The 25,587-nt window shown below is 37.9% G+C and overlaps 1 protein-coding gene across 4 annotated transcripts in view; it reads right to left on the reverse strand.

Annotated features, from left to right (window-relative positions):
• SYCP2L (synaptonemal complex protein 2 like) overlaps window positions 1–25,587 on the reverse strand; it is a 102,489-nt gene that overhangs the window by 69,894 nt on the left and 7,008 nt on the right. For 3 of the 4 annotated variants that reach the window (XR_012025223.1, XM_072813627.1, XM_072813626.1), the window contains exons 3-11: window positions 21,644–21,729; window positions 21,452–21,540; window positions 19,470–19,504; window positions 18,464–18,606; window positions 16,677–16,729; window positions 16,018–16,063; window positions 14,312–14,404; window positions 14,153–14,213; window positions 164–309 (exon numbers count right to left, since the gene is read on the reverse strand). Coding sequence is in view for 3 of the 4 variants with exons in the window: in XM_072813627.1 (XP_072669728.1) it covers window positions 164–309; window positions 14,153–14,213; window positions 14,312–14,404; window positions 16,018–16,063; window positions 16,677–16,729; window positions 18,464–18,606; window positions 19,470–19,504; window positions 21,452–21,540; window positions 21,644–21,729 (752 nt within the window). In the remaining variant the exon portion in view is untranslated. The remainder of the gene's footprint in view (window positions 1–163; window positions 310–14,152; window positions 14,214–14,311; window positions 14,405–16,017; window positions 16,064–16,676; window positions 16,730–18,463; window positions 18,607–19,469; window positions 19,505–21,451; window positions 21,541–21,643; window positions 21,730–25,587) is intronic. The other variant, XM_072813628.1, reaches the window with a different exon arrangement.

Raw genomic sequence — 25,587 nt, forward strand, 5'->3', positions numbered from 1 at the left:
CTGATATTAGAACCCAGATTTCTCAATTCTCATTACATGCTATTCCAAAGATCAAGCTATCCACTTGAGCAAAGGTTCACATCAAAATCCAACAAGGAAGTTAGAGACAGGAAAACATACTAAAAAGCATTTTCAAATACTCAAGAAGAACTAAATCTGCCACCTGTTTGTCTTCTCCTAAAGCTTTAATGGAAGTCTGTGATATGTTGAATTGCAAATCAAAATGGATTTCTATTTTCATCACTTCTTTGTTGCCAACATTAATAGGCTTCTTGAGGAAAATGATGAGGATCTTCATATTTTCTGTTTCTAACAACAAAAAAAGTTATACAAATGCATATCAGCATAAAGAATCTTAAAATTTTTCAGTAAGTATAAATAACTGCACTGAAATATTTGTCAGCAGTTCAGATTTTTCTGCAATAAGCTGAAAAGAAACTGTATTAAATAAAGTTACTTTGAAATTATTTTTAGATGCACATTGTTGAGTGTTTATACAAATACAATATAACTATGTGGTTGATCTTGCAAAGATAGAAGTAACTTACTTTAGCAGCAAAGCAATGGAGATGGTTTTGACTTCTTGAATGCAATCTGAATTTTAAAGAGTATTTTAATACAACACTTTCACCTGCAGCAGGTATTTTACATTTAAACACATTACTCATTAAACACAACACTCATTCTCATTCTTTCAGATCTCACTCCTAAAAATGCAAAATAAAATTCACTATTCCCCATATGCAAAAATGGAATAATCTTCCTTCATTTCAATAGACTCCACTTAAGGAGGAGGCACCTGTATCTCAGATGACAACCTCCTTGAGGGTCTCCTACCAGGAGATCAACTCTCTACTGCCAAACAGCAATTGGTTTTGGAAAACAGTTTAGACCAAAATTCACAAGGAGTTCAAGGATAAGCTATAGTAACTACGAGCTGAGTCACAAGCAGCAGAAGAAAAAAAAAAAGAGTAAACTGCCTGAAAGAACAAGCAAAACTAAAGGTCACAAATTGAGGAGAATGAAGAGAAGAAGAAAGAGTGAGACACACTTGGGTCTGGATCTGTGGCCACTCAACACCTAAAACATGGTTAGTGCAAACTGACATGTGCGATAAACATAAAACACATCAACCAGTTTGTGAAGACTTCACAACAAAAAGAGAAGGCTGAGTATCTCACTTTTTATAGTGATATGTTAAAATGTTAATATTTAGGACATATTGGGTGGAACACAATATATGTTGAAATTAATCTATTTTTTACCTTTTTATCAGGCTACTATAAAATTCTAAATGTGTGGCTGACTCAATGGTACCACACATCCCACCCTTGCATTCTCCCACAGACCTGCTCACTCCAATATTCCTTTGGCTGGAGCCCACACAAGGAGGTATCACAAGTCTGGCAGTGTGCAAGCAGCCTCAACAGGAACCACCACCAGTCCAAAGTGTCTCCTGCTCTAGGGAGAGAGAAAGATAACCACATATGCCAATCCCACTGTGGGGCCACCCATGATGGGGATGGGAAACAGACATCTAGTCTGACTGCAGGCCCACCCACCAGTAAAGCATTCTTAGGAAAATGAAAATATAGGGAAAGTGCCCTGCAGTTTGGTACTAGGCCATTTTACAAACCCCTGGTCTGACTCAACTCAAGGCCAAGATGGCCTCAGATAGGCCCACTAAAAACACAGGGATCAAACTCTGCCACAGCAGGCACTGAGAGCCATTGCAGACACCTGGACTGAAGGCTTAGCCACAACAATAGGACACATGCGACAAATAAAGGGGATACTCGGGAAGTATCAGAGTCTCGTGAACAGAGGGCATTGCACTGCAGGACCTCTTCTTCATAAGGCCACTACTTTCCAGAGCAGAAACACAGTTACTTTCCTAACACAGAGAAATGGACACAGAGAGTTAGACAAAATGAGGTTACAGAGGAATAGGTCTCATATGAAAGAATAAGATTATAGCAAAAGAGCTAAATGCAACAGATAAGTAATATTCCTGATAGAAAAGATAAAGTAATGATCATAAAGATACTCCCAGGATTTGAGAAAAGAGTGGAAGACCTCAGTGAGACTATCAACAAAAAGAATACAACCAATTGGAGATGAAGACCTCAGTAACTGAAGTGAAAAATACACTATATGGAATAAATAGTAGGCTAAAAGAAGCAGAATAGAACAGTGACCTGGACAACTGAGTAATGGAAAGCATTCAAGTTGAACAGGAGAGAAAAAAAAATAGTAAAAAATGAAATAGACTAAAGGAACTCAGCAATACCACCAAGTGTAACTACATTCACATTATAGGGATCCCATAAAGAGAAAAGAGAAAAGGGGGCACAAAATCTATTTGAAGAAATATTGCTAAAAATTTCCCTAATCTGGGGAAGGAAACATATCTGGAGCCAAGAGGTATAGAGTCACTGACAAAATCAACCCAATGAGGTCCACAACAAGATACATAATTAAAATGGCAAAAATTGGTGATAAAGAGAATTTTAAAAGCAGCAAGGGGAAACAGTTACATACAAAGGAAACCCCATAAGGCTATCAGCTGATTTTTCAGCAGAAACTCTGCAGGCCAGAGAAAGTGGCATGATGTATTCAAAGTGCTAAAAGAAAAATCTTTCAACCAAAAATACTCCATCCAGCAAGGCTATCATTCAGAGTAGATAGAGATAAAAGAATTTCCCAGAAACAAAAGTTAAAGGAATTCATGACCACTAAAACAGCCCTACAAGAAATGTTAATGACTGAGTGAAAGGAAAGACTATAAGTAAGAGTAAGAAAAGTGGGAAACACAAAATTAGTAAAATCAAGTACATCTATAAAAGCCAGTCAAGAGATTCACAAAACAAATGGATGTTAAGTATGATGCCATATCCCTAAAACAAGGAGGGGAGAGGAGTAAAGAATGGATTCAAACATAAGTAACCATTACCTTTACTATATGCATACGATGTTATAAACCTAATGGTAACCACAAATTGAAACCCAATAATAGATTTATAAAAAAATAAAGAGAAAGGAATCCAAGCATATGCTTCAAAAGAGCCAGCAAACGGTGAGAGAGAAGAGGAAGAGAAGGGAACACAGAACTACATAAACCACAGTAAAACAAGCAACAAAATCACAGTAAGTACATACCTATCAGTGATTACTTTGAATGTAAATGGACTAAACACTCCAATCAAAAAGAGGGCGACAGAATGAATAAAACAGCAAGACCCATCTATATGCTGCCTACAAGAGATTCGTTTTAGACCTAAGGACACATGCAGATTAAAAGTGAAGGGGTAGAAAAGCACTTATCACACAAATGAATGTGAAAAGAAAGCTGGGGTAGCAGTGCTTCTTTTTGACAAAATAGATCTTCAAACAAAGACTTGCTCTGTCTGCACTCTGCCGTGACCTCCTCGTGTGGCCCCTGAGGAGCACTGGGTACTTCCCTCCAGGATCTGAGGAATGAGGTTATGAACACACACTTCTGACAAAAGATGGTGGTGGAATAGGAGGACCTTAGGCTTGTCTCACCCCACAAACACAACTAGATAACTATCCAATCATCCTCAATACCACCCCCCCCCCAAGTCAGCCTGAAGATGGACAGAACAAACTCCACAATGAAGGGGAAGAAGAGATCACACTGAAGAAGGTAGGAAACAGGGAGGGATGGTTTAGGGGAGACATGGATCCTTGCACTGTGGAGGGGAAGGGAGGGATCCATGGTCTTATGAAGGGCAAGAGAGAGGAGCACACAGGAATAATACATAAGGGAGCATCCAAGGAAGCCATTTCCCCTGAAGTCACAGGCTTGGAAAGTGAGATAGGCTGAATTTTGTGAGGTCATGCAACCAGCACAGCTTAAAGTCTAGAGTTTTGAAGGTCAGTGGGCTTGGCTGGGATAGAGCCCCGAGGGCATGGATTGCTTCTGGAGAGAGGCAGGAAAACAAGCGGGGTGGGGGGGAGGTGGTGGGGGGGGGAGGGACAGGTAGCATGGAAAGAGCAATCTGAAAAATGCCCAGAGCCCAGGGGAGGGAAATTCTTCTCAGAGTGTGTTCCTGAAAGGCAGTGTTCATGGAGATACCTCTCTGGGAACAAAGGAGCTAGCTGGCACCATTTCTCTTCCCTGCCTTTTGGCATAAGCACAGTGCCAACAGATTCTTTCCCATTCCTACAGCCACTGCCCCCTATTCATCCCCTACTCCTACCCCTCCCACTCCCCCTCCCCCCTCCTCCTCCTCTCCGCCTCTTCTTCCTTCCACTCCTCTACTCCTCCCTCCCCCATTTCCACCTCTTTGTCCCCTCTGCCCTTTATACCTAACTAGAGAGAGAACAAGAAATGAAGCCCAAAGCCAGCAGAATGAAGGAAATAAAGATTAGAGCAGAAATAAATGATATAGAAACTACAAAAACAATAGAACAGGTTAATGAAACCAGTAGCTGGTACATTTCAAGATTTAGGAAAACTGATAAACCCCTAGATCAGACTTACCACAAAGAAAAGAGAAAGGACCCAAATAAAATCACAAATGAGAAAGGAGAAATAACCAACACCATAAAAATACAAATCGATTATAAGAGAATATTATGAAAAATGATATGTCAACAAATTGGACAACCTGGAATAAATTGATAAATTTCTAATTTTAGAACAGAAACTACCAAAACTGAAACAGGAAGAAATAGAAAACTCGAACAGACCAATAAACAGCAAAAAAAATTGAATCAGTAATCAAAAAGCACTCCCTAAAAAGTCCAAGGCCAAAAGGCCTCACAGGTGAATTTTACCAAACATTTAAGTAGTTCATGCCTAGTGTTCTCAAACTATTAAAAACAAAAACAGGTAAACTTCCAAGTTCATTTAAAACACTGATGAAAAAAATTGAGGACGACACAAAGAAACAGAAAGACGTATCTTGTTCATGGATTGGAAGAACAAATATTGTTAAAATGTCCATACTACCTAAAGCAAGCTACAGATTTAATGCAATCCCTATCAAAATACTAATAGCACTTTTCACAGAGTTAGAACAAACAATCCTAAAATTTCTATGCAACCACAGGAGACCCTGAGTACCCAAAGCAGCTTTGAAAAAAGCAAAGCAAAGCTGGAAGCATCATAATTCCAGACTTCGAGTTATATTACAAAACTGTAGTGATCAAAACAAAATGGTATTGGCACAAAAACAGACACAGAGATCAAGGGAACAGATGAGAGAACCCAGAAATGGACCCACAACTATATGGTTAATTACTCTTGGGTTATGATTAATATCCACTGGGAAAAAGACAGTCTCTTCAACAAACAAGATTGAGGAGACTGGACAGCCACATGCAAAAGAATGAAACTGGACCACTTGCTTACATCACACACAAAAATGAACTCAAAATGGTTTCAAGACCTAAATAGGATTCAGTGGAACAATCCACAAAAACAAGGACTGAATAGATATGATGACACTAAACTCATACCTTTCAATAGTAACTCTGAACGAGAACGGGCTTAAACACCCCATCAAAAGGCGTAGGGTTTCAGACTGGATAAAAAAGCAGAACCCATCTATTTGCTGTCTACAAGAGACTCATTTTAGACAGAAGGACATCTACAGCCTGAAAATAAAAGGTTGGAGAACAATTTACCATTCAAATGGTCCTCAAAAGAAAGCAGGGGTAGCCATCCTTATATCAGATAAACTAAAATTTACCCTGAAGACTGTAGTGAGGGATGAAGAGGGACACTGTATCATACTAAAAGGATCTATCCAACAAGAGGACTTAACAATCCTCAATATATATGCCCCGAATGTGGGAGCTGCCAAATATATCAATTAATAACCAAAGTGAAGAAATACTTAGATAATAATACACTTATACTTGGTGACTTCAATGTAGCTCTTTCTATACTCGATAGGTCTTCTAAGCACAACATCTCCAAAGAAACGAGAGCTTTAAATGATACACTGGACCAGATGGATTTCACAGATATCTACAGAACTTTACATCCAAACTCAACTGAATACACATTCTTCTCAAGTGTACATGGAACTTTCTCCAGAACAGACTACATACTGGGTCACAAATTGGGTCTGAACCGATACCAAAAAGATTGGCATCGTCCCCTGCATATTCTCAGACCATAATGCCTTGAAATTAGAACTAAATCACAACAAGAAGTTTGGAAGGACTTCAAACAGGTGGAGGTTAAGGACCATCCCGCTAAAAGATGAAAGGGTCAACCAGGAAATTAAGGAAGAATTAAAAAGATTCGTGGAAACTAATGAGAATGAAGATACAACCATTCAAAATCTTTGGGATGCAGCAAAAGCAGTCCTAAGGGGGAAATACATCGCAATACAAGCATCCATTCAAAAACTGGAAAGAACTCAAATACGAAAGCTAACCTTACACATAAAGGAGCTAGAGAAAAAACAGCTAATAGATCCTACACCCAGCAGAAGAAGAGAGTTAATAAAGATTCGAGCAGAACTCAATGAAATTGAGACCAGAAGAACTGTGGAACAGATCAACAGAACCAGGAGTTGGTTCTTTGAAAGAATTAATAAGATAGATAAACCATTAGCCAGCCTTATTAAAAAGAAGAGAGAGAAGACTCAAATTAATAAAATCGTGAATGAGAAAGGAGAGATCACTACCAACACCAAGGAAATACAAAAGATTTTAAAAACATATTATGAACAGCTATACGCCAATAAATTAGGCAATCTAGAAGAAATGGACGCATTCCTGGAAAGCCACAAACTACCAAAACTGGAACAGGAAGAAATAGAAAACCTGAACAGGCCAATAACCAGGGAGGAAATTGAAGCAGTCATCAAAAACCTCCCAAGACAAAAAGAGTCCAGGGCCAGATGGCTTCCCAGGGGAATTCTATCAAATGTTTAAAGAAGAAACCATACCTATTCTACTAAAGCTGTTTGGAAAGATAGAAAGAGATGGAGTACTTCCAAATTCGTTCTATGAGGCCAGCATCACCTTAATTCCAAAACCAGACAAAGACCCTACTAAGAAGGAGAATTACAGACCAATATCCCTGATGAAAATGGATGCAAAAATTCTCAACAAGATACTAGCCAATAGGATCCAACAGTACATTAAGAAAATTATTCACCATGACCAAGTAGGATTTATCCCCGGGACACAAGGCTGGTTCAACACTCGAAAACAATCAATGTGATTCATCATATCAGCAAGGGAAAAACCAAGAACCATATGATCCTCTCATTAGATGCAGAGAAAGCATTTGACAAAATACAGCATCCATTCCTGATCAAAACTCTTCAGAGTGTAGGGATAGAGGGAACATTCCTCAACATCTTAAAATCCATCTACAAAAAGCCCAGAGCAAATATCATTCTCAATGGAGAAGCACTGGGAGCCTTTCCCCTAAGATCAGGAACAAGACAGGGATGTCCACTGTCACCACTGCTATTCAACATAGTACTGGAAGTCCTAGCCTCAGCAATCAGACAACAAAAAGACATTAAAGGCATTCAAATTGGCAAAGAAGAAGTCAAACTCTCCCTCTTCGCTGATGACATGACACTCTACATAGAAAACCCAAAAGCCTCCACCCCAAGATTGCTAGAACTCATACAGCAATTTGGTAGCGTGGCAGGATACAAAATCAATGCCCAGAAATCAGTGGCATTTCTATACACTAACAATGAGACTGAAGAAAGAGAAATTAAGGAGTCAATCCCATTTACAATTGCACCCAAAAGCATAAGATACCTTGGAATAAACCTAACCAAAGAGGTAAAGGATCTATACCCTAAAAACTATAGAACACTTCTGAAAGAAATTGAGGAAGACACAAAGAGATGGAAAAATATTCCATGCTCATGGATTGGCAGAATTAATATTGTGTAAATGTCAATGTTACCCAGGGCAATATACACGTTTAATGCAATCCCTATCAAAATACCATGGACTTTCTTCAGAGAGTTAGAACAAATTATTTTAAGATTTGTGTGGAATCAGAAAAGACCCCGAATAGCCAGGAGAATTTTAAAAAAGAAAACCATATCTGGGGGCATCACAATGCCAGATTTCAGGTTGTACTACAAAGCTGTGGTCATCAAGACAGTGTGGTACTGGCACAAAAACAGACATATAGATCAATGGAACAGAACAGAGAACCCAGAAGTGGACCCTGAACTTTATGGTCAACTAATATTTGATAAAGGAGGAAAGACTATCCATTGGAAGAAAGACAGTCTCTTCAATAAATGGTGCTGGGAAAATTGGACATCCACATGCAGAAGAATGAAACTAGACCACTCTCTTGCACCATACACAAAGATAAACTCAAACTGGATGAAAGATCTAAATGTGAGACAAGATTCCATCAAAATCCTAGAGGAGAACACAGGCAACACCCTTTTTGAACTCAGCCACAGTAACTTCTTGCAAGATACATCCACGAAGGCAAAAGAAACAAAAGCAAAAATGAACTATTGGGACTTCATCAAGATAAGAAGCTTTTGCACAGCAAAGGATACAGTCAACAAAACTAAAAGACAACCTACAGAATGGGAGAAGATATTTGTAAATGACGTATCAGATAAAGGGCTAGTTTCTAAGATCTATAAAGAACTTATTAAACTCAACACCAAAGAAACAAACAATCCAATCATGAAATGGGCAAAAGACACGAAGAGAAATCTCACAGAGGAAGACATGGACATGGCCAACATGCACATGAGAAAATGCTCCACATCACTTGCCATCAGGGAAATACAAATCAAAACCACAATGAGATACCACCTCACACCAGTGAGAATGGGGAAAATTAACAAGGCAGGAAACCACAAATGTTGGAGAGGATGCGGAGAAAAGGGAACCCTCTTACACTGTTGGTGGGAATGTGAACTGGTGCAGCCACTCTGGAAAACTGTGTGGAGGTTCCTCAAAGAGTTAAAAATAGACCTGCCCTACGACCCAGCAATTGCACTGCTGGGTATCTTACCCCAAAGATGCAGATGCAATGAAACGCCAGGACACCTGCACCCCGATGTTTCTAGCAGCAATGTCCACAATAGCCAAACTGTGGAAGGAGCCTTGGTGTCCATCGAAAGATGAATGGATGAAGAAGATGTGGTTTATGTAGACAATGGAATATTCCTCAGCCATTAGAACGACAAATACCCACCATTTGCTTCCACGTGGATGGAACTGGAGGGTATTATGCTGAGTGAAGTAAGTCAATCAGAGAAGGACAAACATTATATGTTCTCATTCATTTGGGGAATATAAATAATAGTGAAAGGGAATATAAGGGAAAGGAGAAGAAGTTTGTGGGAAATATCAGAAAGGGAGACAGAACATAAAGACTCCTAACTCTAGGAAATGAACTAGGAGTGGTGGAAGGGGAGGGGGGGGGGTGAATGGGTGACGGGCACTGAGGGGGGCACTTGACGGGATGAGCACTGGGTGTTATTCTGTATGTCGGTAAATTGAACACCAATAAAAAATAAATTTATTTAAAAAAAAAGACCTAAATAGGAGATCTGAAATCATAATAATCCTAGAAGAGAGCCCAGGCAGTAAGGTCTCTGACATCAGTCATATCCACATTTTTTTTTAGATAGGTCTCCTATCTAAAGGCAAGGAAGATAAAAGCAAAAATCAACTGTTGAAATTACAGCAAAATAAAAAGCTTTTGCAGAGAGAGGGAAACAATCAACTAAACTGAAAGACAACTTACTGAATGGGAGAAGATATTTGCAAATGACAAAGCTGATAAAGGGTTAGTGTCCAAAATATATAAAGAACTGATAAAAGCTCAACACTAAAAAAACAAATAATCCAATTAAAAATGGGCAGGAGACATTAATAGATATTTCTCCAAAGAAGACATACAGATGGCCAACAGACATTGAATATCTGCTCAACATCACTCATCAGGGAAATGCAAATCAAAATCACAATGAGCTATCACCTCACACTTGTCAGCATGGCTAAAATCAACACAAAACACAAGGGTTCATGAGGATATGGGGAAAAAAATGAACATTCTTGCACCGTTGGTAGGAACGTAAATGGTGCAGCCATTGGGAAGACAGTGCAGAGATCCCTCAAAAAGTTAAAAATAGAATTATCATATGATCTAATAATGCCACTACAGCATATTTACCCCCAAATTACAAAAACATTAATTTAAAAAGACATATGCACCCTAGGTTTATTGTAGCTTTATTTACAATAGCCAAGTTACGGAAGTAGCTCAAATATCCACTGAAACATGAGTGGATAGAGATGATGTGGGGGGTGTGTATGTATATATATACATATATACACACACATAAATTTATTTATATACACATGTGTGTATATATGTGTATTATATATGTATATGTGTATATATATGTGCATGTATAAATGTGTGTGTGTATACACACACACACAAAATGGATTATTATTCAGCCATTAAAAAAGAATGAGATCTTGCCATTTGCAACATGGATGGATCTAAAAAGTATAATGCTAAGCAAAATGAACTGGAGGAAGACAAATACCCCATGATTCACCCATATGTGGAATTTAAGAAAACAAAAAAGAGGCAAACCAAAAACACAGACTCCTAACTATAGAGAACAAACTGGTGGTTACCAGAGGGAGGTGAGTGGGGGAAAGGACAAAGTAGGTGAAGGGGACTAAGCATACGCCTGTGATGAGTACTCAGTAATGTACAGAATTGCTACATCACCATACTGTACACTTGAAACAATAACACTATATGTTACCTGCACTGGGGTTAAAATGATTAAAATTAAGAATATGTGTCTCCCACCATACTTTCAAAGGGCAGTTTTGGGGGAGGCAATCCCCCCAAATACTGATCTTACTCAATATTTATTCAGTGCAGGTAAAATCTAGAACTTGGCAATAGGAGTAATTCTAAACGGGTATCTGAAAAAGTAAATAGTTGGGTTTGCACGGCTTAATGCAAACCTAAAGGGTCAGAAGAAAAAGCCTGAGGGCTGCACCCAGCCCTCCACAGGCTACTTAAATGTTGCCAACTCCTTCACAAGAAGGTCTATGCATACAAGACTCATGTCTTGCTTGTAGAGTTTGCCAGACAATCTTCCATTTTTCCAAAAATATCAGGTAACACCTACCTCATTTAGATACTGTAAATTATGAAGTCTCATAGATACATGATATAGTAAGGACGCATAGGGTAGTAAGTGGCAGATTGGTTACTGAAAACCCCTACATCAGCAAAGTTTGCACTTCAGGAGTTTAAGATCTGGAAAGCAATGTTAGGAGTATCGTAGTCAGAAAATCCATGGAGGTCCTTATAAAATACCACCTTGGAGAAAATAGCAAAGACATTTTACGTTTCTTAAGAGTAACAAGCAATGACTACATAAACACTCTCGTTCACATTTATAATTGCATTTTAATATTTCTAGTGAGATGTTTATCAATTTCCTTTCTTTACTACAGATTGGAGGCACTTCCAACTCACCGTATACTATCTTTCTAATTCTGTGACTGCGTAACTGCTGGCTTCCACATCCTCCCTTCTGTGACACCGTAAGTTATATCTGGTCTTTGCCTCGTTTTCTGGCACAGAGCTCCTAAAAATTCTTATAATTTTAAGTAATGGTTCTAGGGGCAGCTTTTGTTCTGATTTTTGGTCTTTGACCCTGGTTCCTGACACAAGAGCTAGATTCCCTTGGAATCCAGGATGATGACAGTGTTTGTCTGCTAATAAGATGACTGAGGGGGTTGGTGGGGTGGGCAGCAGTAGGAGATAGCTTCAGGATGGGAGCTGCTCCCAGAAAGACTAAGGCATGATTAGAAGATTGACCTCCAGGGAAGGGACCTGGGCTAAAGATTGAGTTAATAATCCATCATACCTATATGATAAAACCTCCATAAAGATCCTTAAACTATGGGGTCCAGAGAGCTTCTGGGTTGGTGAACATATCCCTCTGCTGGGTTGTGCACCCCAATTCCACAGGGACATAAGCTCCTGGGCTTGGGACCCTTTTGGATCTTGCTTTATGTATCTCTTCATCTGGCTTTATTATAGCCTTTAGGATACACTAGTAGAACATAAATAAGCATCTCCCTGAGTTCCGTGGGCCAGTATAGTCAATTGTCTCACCTGAGGCAGCAGCTGTGGGAGCTCCCAATTGGTAGCTGGTTGGTCAGAAGTGCAGGTGGTAACTCAGAACTTGATATTAGCCTCTAAAGTGGGGGCAGTCTTGTGTGGCTAAGCTCTAACCTGCGGTTATGTGCTAACTTGAGCAGTGTCAGAATTGCTCAATGTGAGAAGACAACCTCTATATGTTTGGTGTCAGGAGGGTTGTAAGTAAACAAGTCTTGTTTCACAACTTACCAATTACATCATTAATGAGTTAAAATTTCCAACTCACATTTATGTTTGTTCTGAGGGTCATAATTTTCCTTTTTGAAAAATTATCCTTTAGCAGAACATTGAAGTTAGCTTATGGACACAAGAAATCACAGCAAGGAAAACTCAGGGCTGCAAAATGATTACCTTCCTCTAAATAACCCCACTGGAGAAACTACAGTCCGAGTTTAAGGCTAAAAAGGATTTATTTGTTCTCCCAAGAGCTTATCGGAGGAAAATCATATTACAGATCATGTTTCACTTTTTACCCTGGCTTGCAGGAAGCTAACCATGACATGTGAATCTCCATGGTAGCCACTTTAAATTAACCTTCCTGAAAGATACTTTTGTCTGTGGTTCCATTTTTCTATTTCTATCATTTTGGTATAAATATGCAAGCTGACCTAAATTCTTTGAAGGAAAAAAGTGAAGTGTTATATCCATATAATTACATAATATTTACCTTTAATTCTTTCATAAACCAAATTACTTAAAAATGTTATATATACTGAGTTACTTTCAAAAAGTCCCTCCTCTTTTTTCTTTTTTTAAGCAACCCAGTTCAGGAATTCTGATCTAATAGGGTTATAGCTAAAATGTCAAACTAGACTAACAACTTACTTGTACCCACTCAAAAAAGGATAACTCATGATTTCATGCCCTTCAACATTTCTAACCAAGGCAAGAAGAAAGTTGAGTGACAGTTTTAAGAGGGGAGTCAGAGGGCTGATATTTAAATACAGATGGACATACCCATATGAACTCATCAATAATTACTATAAATTTCTGGGAGGAAAAGGGCAGGTACTATAACATTTTTTTAATTGTGGCATAAAACACTTACCATGTTTAATCATTTTATTTATTTATTTTTATTTATGATAGAGAGAGAGAGAGAGAGAGAGAGAGAGGCAGAGACACAGGCAGAGGGAGAAGCAGGCTCCATGCACCGGGAGCCCGACGTGGGATTCGATCCCGGGTCTCCAGGATCACGCCCTGGGCCAAAGGCAGACGCTAAACCGCTGCGCCACCCAGGGATCCCTAATCATTTTAAAATATACATTTAGGCAGCATTAAGTATATTCACATCATTGTATAACAGGTCTCCAGAACTTTATCTTGCAAAGCTGAAACTCTACCCATGAAACAGAAGCTCCCCATTTCCTCCTCCCTATAGCCCCTGATAACCACTACTCTTCCTGTCTCTATTATTTTGATTATTCTAGATACCCCATAACTGGAATCATAAAATATTTGTCATTTTGTGCCTAGCATGATGTCCTGAAGGTTCAAACCATGTTGTAGCATGTGTCAAACTCCCCTTCCTTTTTAAAGCTGAATAGTGTTCCATCATACATATATACCACTTTTCTTTATTCACCCATAGATGAACATTGGGGTTGCTTCTACCTCTTGGTGATTGTGAATAATACTGCAATGAACATCAGTATGCCAATATCTCTTCAAGTCTACTTTCACTTCTGGATATGTATCTACAAATGAAATTGCTGTCTCATATGGTATTCTATTTTGAAGTGTTTAACTATAACTATTTTCACATGAAAAACCAGGCAAGTAATTGAATCCTAAAGTCACAAAACAAAAAGAGTCCTCAGCCTTGTACCTCTGCATCCTGGCCCTGAGCACAGTGTTCCTTCCACCCACTATACCATCTCCCTCTACCTCAAAGAACCAAGTCTATTCTAGAATCAGAACTAAACGTGGGATAGTTTAGAATCATCATCTTACCTCTTACACTGAAATTATTCACTGCTTCCTTCAAAAGTCTTACTGAATCCCACAGAGCACTCTTGGAAAAAAAAAAAGTTACACTCATGAGCACATAACACACTTGCATATGAATAATCTCTAAGCACTTAGGTTTACATAGGAATCAAACACAGTTACCTTAGTATTGTTTATATAAAAAGTTATACTCTGACTTCCGAGGTTGAAATCAATCCAAAATTTCTCTAGTTTTTCATCTTCTGGTTTTTTCATCTGTAATATGAACACAATTCATTCTGAAGTTATGTATCATGTTAAAGGGTCAGATGGTAATTATCCCACTAAAAATGTCTGCTTTCCTTACAAAAACACTACCTTCATATTTTAGGATATCTTTATTGCCATACTCATTTCTGCAGAACAGGAGGAAGGACTCAACTTTATAGAACTAAGCTATTTCTGGAAGGAAAAAAAAAAAACACACAACCACTATCCTTAACACTTAAAAGATGTTTAAAAATGTCAGAGGACTCCATCTACACAAACTTTTTTGTTTTTCTCTAGAGAGAATCATGAGAAAATAGTCATATATTAATATGAGAAAATAATGAGAAAATAGTCATATATTAATAGTCATAATAGTCATATCCTGCATATGAATAGAAACTTCTAGAGAAGGAGGTATTATGAAATATAAGTGATTATTTGCCATCTACCGTGCTATATCCACTATAGTAGAGCTAAGACTTGAAGATTTCAAATTACATGCATTTTAATTGATTGCTAAATAAATATGTGCTTATAATAAGAAAAAAAGCTTCAAACAGTATTGTGTTTATAGAAACAGAAAATGTCTCCTTCTCTGGCCTTCAACTTCCCATAGGTACCTTTCCCAGAGACACATTAACTCCCAGATGTTTTCTAGACCTATCAGGAAGTTTATTGAAGAGCTTTTATTCCTTGACAATGGAAAGACACTAGACTTAACCTGTCCTCTTGCTTTTCTGAAAACAGCATTTCTTAGACATCTTTCTATCATATGTGCCTATTTTTTAACCTCTATAGAGCTGAATGAAGGTTTTAACCTATAATGTACATACTCGAAGCCAGTTTAAAGGCCCAGATTGGAGCTGATGGAAATTTAGTAGTCCACATAAGAAACCACCATCAACCAGATATTAGAACCTTCAGATAACCAGAAGGAAGATACAGGAATCAATCAGGCTATTAAAATCAGTCCCAGGGAGAAGATACGTGTAGTCAAGAGATGAAGGCTTATTAGTTCACAGAGGCCAGGAAAGGGGCTCTAAACCCAAAACAGAAATGGTTGATGAGGACATTTTGAACACAGGGTCCAGGAAACCTCAGCAGAGTCAAGGTTCAGAAATCTTTGAAGATTTTACCTCCCCCTCCCCCATGGAGATGCTGTAGTTGACCTTGTTCATTTAGAAACCAAAGAACATGATGAAAAGGGACAGCTCATGCTTAGACTATAAAGTACAAGGTAGAATGATCTAGAGAAAACAGAGTGCCCCCAATTTCTGTGGACAGAGTGGGGAGCATCGTTGGATGGAAAGAAGGGAACTGCCCATTAATAGGGTAAAATAAGGCCAGAATCCTTGACCTCACAAACACAGTATCAATCCTAAATTCCTGAATCTTGTAGTTAACAGTAGGGCCCTTAAACTTATTAGTCATGCATTCCAATTATGGTAAGAGAGAAGACAGGCAAAGAAAGGCTTCAGCGTTGAGGCCTCTAAAAGAAGTAAGCTTCCTTTTCTAAAAGTCCTTTCTGGGCAGGAAGGGCAGTTTGGCCTAGTGATTATGTACACTGAACTCTGGGTTTCATTATATACCACTCTCAGGACCCCCAGAGATAAACATACCTCATGCCCATCAGCAAAAGCAGCAATACATGGAAATGAAAAGACCCTGCAAAACATGTCACAATTAAAAAGTAAAATATAATTTGGGTGGATCCCAAGCACAACCTACAGATATTCCATAACAAGCATTTATATCTAGGGTATGCGATTAAATCTCTTTGCACAAAGTATAGAAGAGAGTCTCAAACCTGCAAATGGATGCTACTCCAAGTAGATTTCCAATCTCCATCTGGCCAGGTCTACAAGCCAGGTTTACTGGTATTATCTCTCTGCCTCCTTGCTTAGCAACATTCCAATGAAATGAATTTAGCTAATTCTCATCAACGACTTTGTCTGTAATCTACCTATCTCCAATGACCTCATATCTTCAGGAAGTCACTTTATAAAATCTCCCAGAGAACATGTTACAAATATTCCAGATCATAAGTAAATATGCTAAAAAAGAAAACTGATAGAGATCATTTTTAAACATATACAATGAATCACTAGGGAGAATGGATCTAATCTCCCAATGTTTCTATTCAATGGATAATCCAGTAGTGATCAATAAGTTATATATCTTCCATTCTCTCCTGAAATAAAACAGATCCTAGATTTTTAGTATTAGATATTTTCAAAATAAGATTAGTCAATAAAATAACACCCAGACAAATACTTACTTTCTTTCATCACCAAGTCTGTTGTTTAGGTGATTGAGAAACAGTCTACAATCCTTCAAAAAAATAATACAAACTTTAAAAAAAATAGGTTTTATTTAAGTACTATTTTTTTCCAGCATGTGTCATAAAGAGGTGGCTTCAGACCCAAATTCTGGAAGGAACCTCCACGCTAGGAGACTTTCAGCTGAAGAATGCTTTAAGTCTCTAAAAGTTATACACACAGTTACATTTCAGCTGGGTTAAGAGGAAAAGAACTACATTTATAACTTGTGACATAGATTATAGGTTTTCTGACCCATTGGGCATCCAGCTTACTAATATCTGCCCAGCATGAGCCAACCATAAACCAATAAACTTACCAACTTTGGGTTTATTCTGGGTGCATTACCTTCTGCCAATTTTCCTTATGAGAAGTTCTCCCATTCCTTCCTGTTTTCTCTCTCCTCATACAGTTGCAGAGAATGAGGATTATTTTTAGGTTCTCCTGACCAGAAGCAAGTAGGGAGGTACATCTGTTGCCTCCAAAATACTAAAGGTTAATAAACTGACTCAGGCTTTTGTCCCTTTTCTTAGGGAGGACTGGCTACTTTAGTCCATGCTTACACTCTGCCTCTTTATGCAGCACTAAACAGACAGCAGTAATGTAAGCCTTAACTTAAAAGGAGTTCAATTAAGAAGTCGATGGCTCTGTGGGGGAAAGGATTTGAAAAATATTACCTATTTTCATGAAATGTCCCTGCCCATGAGGGAATGACCCAGAAGAATAAGGAAATTAACATCTGAGGGTCCACATCATCCCAGGCACTTTTGGTTTCGCTCATTCAGTTCTCACAGTTTTAAGGCGGGTTTTATTGCCATTTCACAGATAATGACACTAAAGTTTCCTAAGTCAACTAACCAAAATGCATATACATCATATAAGCCAGGGAGGTGGTACTCAAACCTGAAGCTTTCTATTGAGATCAACTGGAATACTGATTGAACAACTACTACCTATCTGGCAGTCGGCTCAAAGTTAAATGTATTACTTTTAATATATTTAAATTTTCAGATTTAATACAATTCTAATTGCCGAGCAGTTTTGACTACAAAGGCTTGGTTCTACATGAGCATGGTTATTAAGAATTTTACCTCTTTCCAGGGCCTAGCCCTCATTTTAGGAACTTTTTGAAAGAAGAGGAAAAACAATTTAGCTTTTATGGGTGAAGGTGAGCATGCAGCAAAGGTGTAAGCTATTTTTGGCACCTTGAGGATACAATCACCGTGAGCCCAGACTGCACACAAGACATTGGGAATTATTCTTCCAAAATACAGAAGCCAGGTGGCTCAAAACACATCTACCCATAATACTCCTCTGCAACTAGAAACCCCGTATCATTTTCAGCCTCCCCTCCTCTCTGGAGCTGCTCTGTGCAAGGCTGAAACGCACATTCTTTACTCCTCCAGCTCTCCCTACATCTGAGGTTCATTGAAAATTGCTTCCCCCTCTCCATGATGTTTTCTCTGACTGGATACATCCTATTCACATCATTCTGTCTCCAGTCCAAATTGCCTATAAAGAAATTTTATCTGTTAGCCCCTATTTGGCCCACAGATATTCTGTTCATCCGGTCCTCAAATCCTTTCATAGAAATGGGAAATAGAAAGCTTAAGAATGGCAACTTCATTACTCGACCATTTTTTATTTTTAAGAAAAATTCCTCCCCTGAGCTTGATGTCGAGGAAAACACTGTGAGGATGTTTACTAAGAATTGATTAAATGGAATTTTGGTGACCAGGAATCTCACCGTCTCAAATTCTCGATCCTTAATTTCTTTGAAAGCTTCAGCAATGACATCATCTTCAAACCACTCATGGACAAGGCCACCCCTTGATTTTTTCAAGGTCAGTCTACACAATGCTTCAGAAAGAGCAACTTGCTGGTCATAATCTAGAGATTAAAAACATGGTAGATCATTCTAGGCTGGGCATAAAGCAGAAGATAAAAATGAATCCTTGCTCTAAGAAATTCCATCTTAGAAGACTAGCATGGCATGTTACAGTTATAAGCAATAAGATGTATCTTAGAGATTGTTTAAATTCAATATTTAAGAAACATTAGGAGAAAATTTACATAAGCCAGCATATGTCAATTAAGATATACTTTTGCATTTTATATTTTAGATATATTAAAACATTCATCAAAAGCTCAAACAGGTTTAAAAATATTTCTACTACAAAAATAAAATCAAGACAAATTGAGGTATTTCACAACTGATAAAAACTACATACAACATATTTACATTTCAAATAACTTTAAGGGTAAAAGGCAAGTTGCAGCCAGATATGTACAACAGGAGGATATTTTTAGAATGCTTTTAAAATTTGCAAAACAATGTATGAAGTGATGAATCACTAAATTCTACTCCTGAAACGAATTTTACACTATGTTAACCAACTAGAATTTAAATAAAAATTTGGAAAGAAAAAACAATGTATGTTGTTTATGAATACATAGAATAAAAGTAGAAAAATATGCTTTTGAATGAAAACCAAATCCAAGTGTAACTCTTATTTTACATAGAAAAAAGACTTGAAGTAAATGTTTGACTAGGCTGGTTGGTGAGGAAATGAATATTCATGAATTATTCTTTAAGGTTTTCACTATGTTAAAACTTTGCATAAAAAATTTAAAATGCTAATTCCTATCTTGAACTTGACCACAATTTATTACCTGTAGTTCCAAGATACTCACAAACCCTGAAGTATCCAATATGCAATACTCTAATAGTTAAAATTCTAAACATGTCTTACCACCCACAGTCAAGATTGTTCCTGCAAGGTCTTTCCTGAAACATTTAGATAAATTACATTTTACTAAAGTGAACACATATAAGACTTTACTATATTGGCATCAAAATTTAAAACCAAGATGTAAATATTTTTTAAGATTTTGTTTACTTATTAGAGAGTACACAAATGGAATGGAGGGGCAGAGAGAAAGGGAGAAGCAGCCCCCCTACTGAGAGCCTGACACAGAGTTGATCCCAGAGTCTTGGGATCCTGACCTGAGCTGAAGGCAGACACTTAGCTGACTGAGCTACTCAGGTGTCCTCGAAGATGTATATTTCTTAAATTATTTCAAATTCAGCATCAGAATTTCTTAAATGTCAAGAATACATCTTTATGGAAAAATTGTTTATAATTAATGATTTAAATGCACTTCTAAAAAGAAGTTAGAGTTATATATTTGGAGGTTCTATTTCTTCTTCTGTAAAGTGAATTCACTTGAAGTCTGAAAATTATCAAATGCTAAGATTCTGGAATTTTATTGTCACCTCACCAACTTGTATGAATATATTTTTCATATGATTTTTTTTTTAAAACAGTTGGCACCTGGAAGAAATGATGTAGTAGGTGCTTGGTCTTTCTAACAAGCTTTTGACCTGGTTTTAAAAGTTGATAAATTTATCATTTATTATAATGTAATACCCATAGTACATCTAACAACAGACTCCCATATTATATTTTCATTTAATAATTTCAGTTAAAAGGTAATAAGTATGATTTTGGTCTTTTAATGTCTGAAATAGCTCCCATTTTAAAGAATAGATTGGCCAAGTAATCTCGTAGTTCAGTTTCTCATAAACAGATTGACTTGTTACTATTAAAATGAAGCCTTAAAATAGTACCACTTTATGCTTGCTGACTTCACATCTGGCCTAGAGTTCAGACCATTCCAGACTTTCTAGAACACACAAATAAGGCAGGGCCATAGGATTAGTTTGAAAACTTAGGAGAAAACATCAGGCCAATTGTTCTCCAAATCTAACATTAAGAATAATAATTAAATTAATGCAGCCAAATATTTTTAAGTAAAGATTCAGTAGAAAAACACATCCTGCAAACACCAGTTAAACAGGCAAACATGAGAGCAGCAGGCTCCATGCTCACCAATCTCTACATTCAGACCTACAATAGGACAAACTTGGTTGCCTTCCTCTCATCAGTTATAGCTGCATGTCATATGAATGAGGACATGCCACATGAGGTCAATGATGCTGGTTAGTGGTTGGCACGGTAACAGATTTAGGTTCAAATTTTAAAATAAGATGCTGGTTTTGCTCTTTCCATGGCCACACATTATCATCTTGCCTCCAATTTTCAAGGTCCCAAGAACTACAGAATTGTAACTGGGTCATCAAAAAACAACAACAAAAAATCCACTGATTTTTTTCCCATTGTTGAAAAGCAACATGAACTCTACTGGCATAGCGAAAGGTTGGTAGTCTTTGAGCATTTGCTCTCTACCAGGTAACCTGCTCATCACTTTCAATGGGTTGCTTGATTCAACCTGTATAATAACTATCAGTCAAGGATTAGGGCTGGCTCCATTGTACAGGTGAGCAAAGAGAGGTGGCAAAACCAGAATCTGAAGCCCAGCTGTCTGGCTCCAGAGTCTGTACCCTTAACATCCTCCCATGAATCACTAATTTAATTCATGTATTTAATTCACACTCATAGAAAAAAAAAAAAAAACTCAGAGCCCAAGAAAGCATTTCAGCTCTCAAAATTGATGAACATACTACTAAAAAAGAAGAATGTAACCAAGTCTAGCTTTTTCCCTTAGTCCTCCTTCACCGCTTAGCACAGTGCCTATATACAGTAGGTGCACAAAACATTCATTGACGAGAACCACGAAGGCAACAGGTCTACGGAGAACCAGGACAAAGGTAGTACAATCCAGAGGGGTTTTACCCTTCCACTACCCCATAATCAAGTACAAGGTCACGTACATAAGACGATATGGGCCTTCCAACAAGGGGAGTCGTCTTCTCTCTTCCTGAGGCATGGCATGCAAAAGGGAGTTCAAAGTTTTCAAAGCCTGTTTGGAGTTGGAGAAAGTATTTACAGGAAGAAACGGGGAGGCTCAGTCCTCTCTAAGGTCTTCAGAGCAACTGTTGTCACTTTTGTTATTTGCAACTCACCTCCTGTTTGACCGAATGATTTACAGTCTTTTCTGTCACCAGAAATCCTAAGGCAAATATGAAGGAATCCAACATCTGAATTTTCCCTGAAAGCATAATTTTAAAAGAATCAAAGTGATGCTAAGGAAATAAGGAAATGACTCCCACAAAACAGGAAGAAGTCTGGAAAAGCCATGAAAGCAGTAAACATTTTAGAAATTAAAATAGTCCCAGACAATAAAACAAGGACAAAATACACTTGTATTGTACAGACCCTCTTTGAAGAAAAGAGCAGCATGCACAAAGTGGAACTGTGTGTGATGACTCTATCCCAAGTAAAGCTACTTTTTTTGGTCCAGACTGAGGGACGGAGATATACAAAGGGTCGCTCCTGCACAGTTTTCTGTTGTCTCTGACAGTTGCATATTTTTTAAAATAAAAATGTTAAGACCTTATGATAACAGAAGTAGGGTTTTAATAAAGTATTGGCCTTTATTAAATAGCAGAATTCTAGAAACTTCAGTTATTATAGGTCAGTATATAGCTAACAAAAGCATTTGTGATTATCCTTTATGCTTATTAAACTATATTATTTCATTTATGTACATTATGTTAAGGTACAAAATGTTTTTGCAAACTTATGAGAAGTACAAAAATTTATGGTAAGGTCATAACATTACTTTGATAGGTTCAAATGAGCAATTTGATATATGGATTATTTATCATATGTCATATACTTACTCCCCATATAACTCATGAAATTGTAAGAACCCAAACCAGAAAATGGAAGGGAAAAACATTCCTCCTCCATCAAAAAAGCCACTGATCCTGCTGGATGATCTTTGGAATCCAGAAATTCGGCTAGGAGCTGTGCCAACAACTTGCCTGCCAGTTTAAAACTTGAGAAGATTTCAACACAGCCTAGATGGACAGCAGAGGATCCTAAAGACATTTATGGACCCTGTTAATCAGCAGCTATCAAACATCAATCTTTTCATGGAAATAGCCAAGAGAAACTAACAAATACAGCCCTACACAAGGGACAGAGGAACACGGCCATCAGGTAGCAGAAAGGGGACTTTTTAGAAAGTGTTTACTTCAGGAAACAAAGAGTTAAGAAGCATGTGACTTATCACCAAAACTCAAAAGAATATTACTTCTGTGAAAGAATCCCCACCCTTAAGGCTCCAGCATAATAAAAAATCTGGCCTAAGACACGGCACAAAACCGTTTCAAAAGTACTGGGACATGCACTGCAGAGATTTATTTACTAATTTCAGAATATGTGGTGGAGAGACTGGAATCTTTAGGAGACTTCTCCAAGAACAAAAATGCTAATGGGTACCATTTCTCTTCCCCTCCCTCAGCCTACATAGCTGGAGCCAGCAGTGATTCTCTCCTCCAATCTTGGCACCACGTGTCCCACCCCCAATGCACCCTTACAGACCTGCCCCAGCCAACCCACCTCCCTCCACAGCCATCCCTACACAGTGGCTACTACTCTATCACACCATGCAAGCTGCACCACTCCAAAGCAACTACTACCCTGGAGAGAGGAGGGGATAATCCCACCATACCTGTTTGCCCACAGTTCTAGTAACCAAGCCTTTTAACTGGTCACACAGGGAGAAAATCCTGCCATTAGATGAACTTGCAACAGAGGCTGACTGCTGATATCTCGTCTGACTGCCAACCCCACACATCAGTGAAAGCCTCTGAGCCACACAGCTATAAAGGCTGGTCATCTGATACACTCACACAGAGAGGATAATTGCAGACAACTAGCCTGACTGCTGACCCTGCCCACCTACAAGCCCATCAATGCTGCATGGACCAAATCCTGCCCAGTGTACCTACAGTAGGCAAAGTGGGTCACTGCAGCTGACTGGGCTGAAAACAAACATAGCTAGACACAACAATAAGGTATATGAAGCCCACATAGAAGATACCCCTAGCTTGTGAGGTTCTGATGACCGGCGGACATGGCACTACAAGGAACCACTGAACTTCTTCTACACAAGGCAACCCTTTTCAAAACTAGGAGATATAGCTATCCTCCCTAACACATAGAAAAAGACAAAATGAGGAAATGTCCCAAATGAAAGAACAGGACAAAAATCACAGCACAAGAGCTAAAGAAGTGGAGATAAGCAATATGAGAGAGAATTCAAAGTAATGGTCCTAGAAATACTCACTGGACTTGAGAAGAGTGGATGAGAATGGGAACATCAACAAAGATAGAAAATATTAAAAAAAATATTCAGTTAAAAAAAAAAAAAACTAGAGGGAATCAATAGCTTATTAGAGGAGACAAAAGAAGAGCTCACTGATCTGGAAGACAGAGTAATGGAAAAGAACCAAGCTGAACAGCAACAAATGAAAAACGAGAATAGGTTAAGGGAACTCAGCAACATCAAGCATAGTAACACTGACATTGTAGGGATCCCAGAAGGAGATAAGAAAGGAGCAGAAAACTTCCCTAAACTGGAGAAGGAGACACCTAAATCCGGGAAGCACAGAGAAATCCTAACAAAATGAATGCAAGAAGGTCCACACCAATACACATAAATACTAAAAATGGCAAAAAAGGAGTAAGAGGATTTTAAAAGCAGCAAAGGAATACCATTACATATAAGGGAAACCCCACAAGGCTATAGGCCTATTTTTCAGCAACTATTAACTTAAAATAGACCACTGCATGCAGATGTTAAACACAAACCTAATGGAAATCACAAATCAAAAACTAGTAATAGATACACTTGGATTCCATTCTATGTTTGACGTATCACTAAAGAAGGACAATTATGAGAGAAGAGCACAAGAAAGGAACACAGAAAAAACATACAAAACCACCATAACAAGTAACAAAATGTCAATAAATACATATCTATCAATAATTACTTTGTAAGTGGACTAGAAACGCCAATGAAAAGACATAGGATGATGGAATGGATAAAAAGAAAACAATACCTACTTATACACTACTGACAAGAGACTCATTTCAGACCTAAAGACACCAGCAGATTGAAAGTGTGGGGATGTAGAAACATTTCTCATGCAAATGGGTGTAAAAAGCTGGGGTAACAATGCTTATACAGGAAAAAATAGACTTTCAAACAGACTACAATAAGAGACCAAGATGGACACTACATAATCATAAAAGGAACTGTCCAGCAAGAAAATGTAACAGCTGTAAATATTTATCCAACCAACACAGGAGCACCCAAATACATAAATCAGTTAACAAACATAGGGGAAGTAATGGATAGTAATATAATAGCAAGGGACTTAACATTCCACTTACATCAATGGATAGATCATCAAAACAGAAAATCAATAAGGAAATAGTGGCTTTGGATGACACACTGGACCAAACAGACTTAACAAATACATTCAGAACATTTTATCCTAAAACAGTGGAATACACTCTCAAATGCACACAGAACATTCTCCAGAATAAATCACCTATAAGGTCACAAAAGCAAACCACTCTCAACAAATTCAAAGAGACTGCAGTCCTACCATGCACTTTTTCTAATCACAAGGTCAGAAAACAAGAAATTGGCCACAAGAAAAAAAATCTGAAAAAGAGCACAAGTACATGGAAATTAAGTAACATGCTACTGAACAATGAATGGATCAACCAATAAACCCAGGAAGAAATAAAGACAAATGCAAATTAAAACATAATGGTCCAAAATCTTTGGGATGCAGCAAAACTGTTCTAAGAAGAAAGTTTATAGCAATATAGGCCTATACCAAGAAGAAAAATCTCAAATAAACATAACTTTATACCTAAAGGAGCTAAAAAGAAATCCCAAACAAACTGAAAACCAGCAGAAGGAAAGAAATAATAAAGATTAGAGGAGAAATAAAAAAGAAACTTAAAAATAGAGCAGATCAAAGAACTATGATTCTTTGAAAAGATCAACAAAATTGATAAACCTCTAGCTGGACTCACAAAC

The sequence above is a fragment of the Canis lupus genome, chromosome 37 (genome assembly GCF_048164855.1).
Source record: "Canis lupus baileyi chromosome 37, mCanLup2.hap1, whole genome shotgun sequence".
Lineage (NCBI taxonomy): Eukaryota > Metazoa > Chordata > Mammalia > Carnivora > Canidae > Canis > Canis lupus.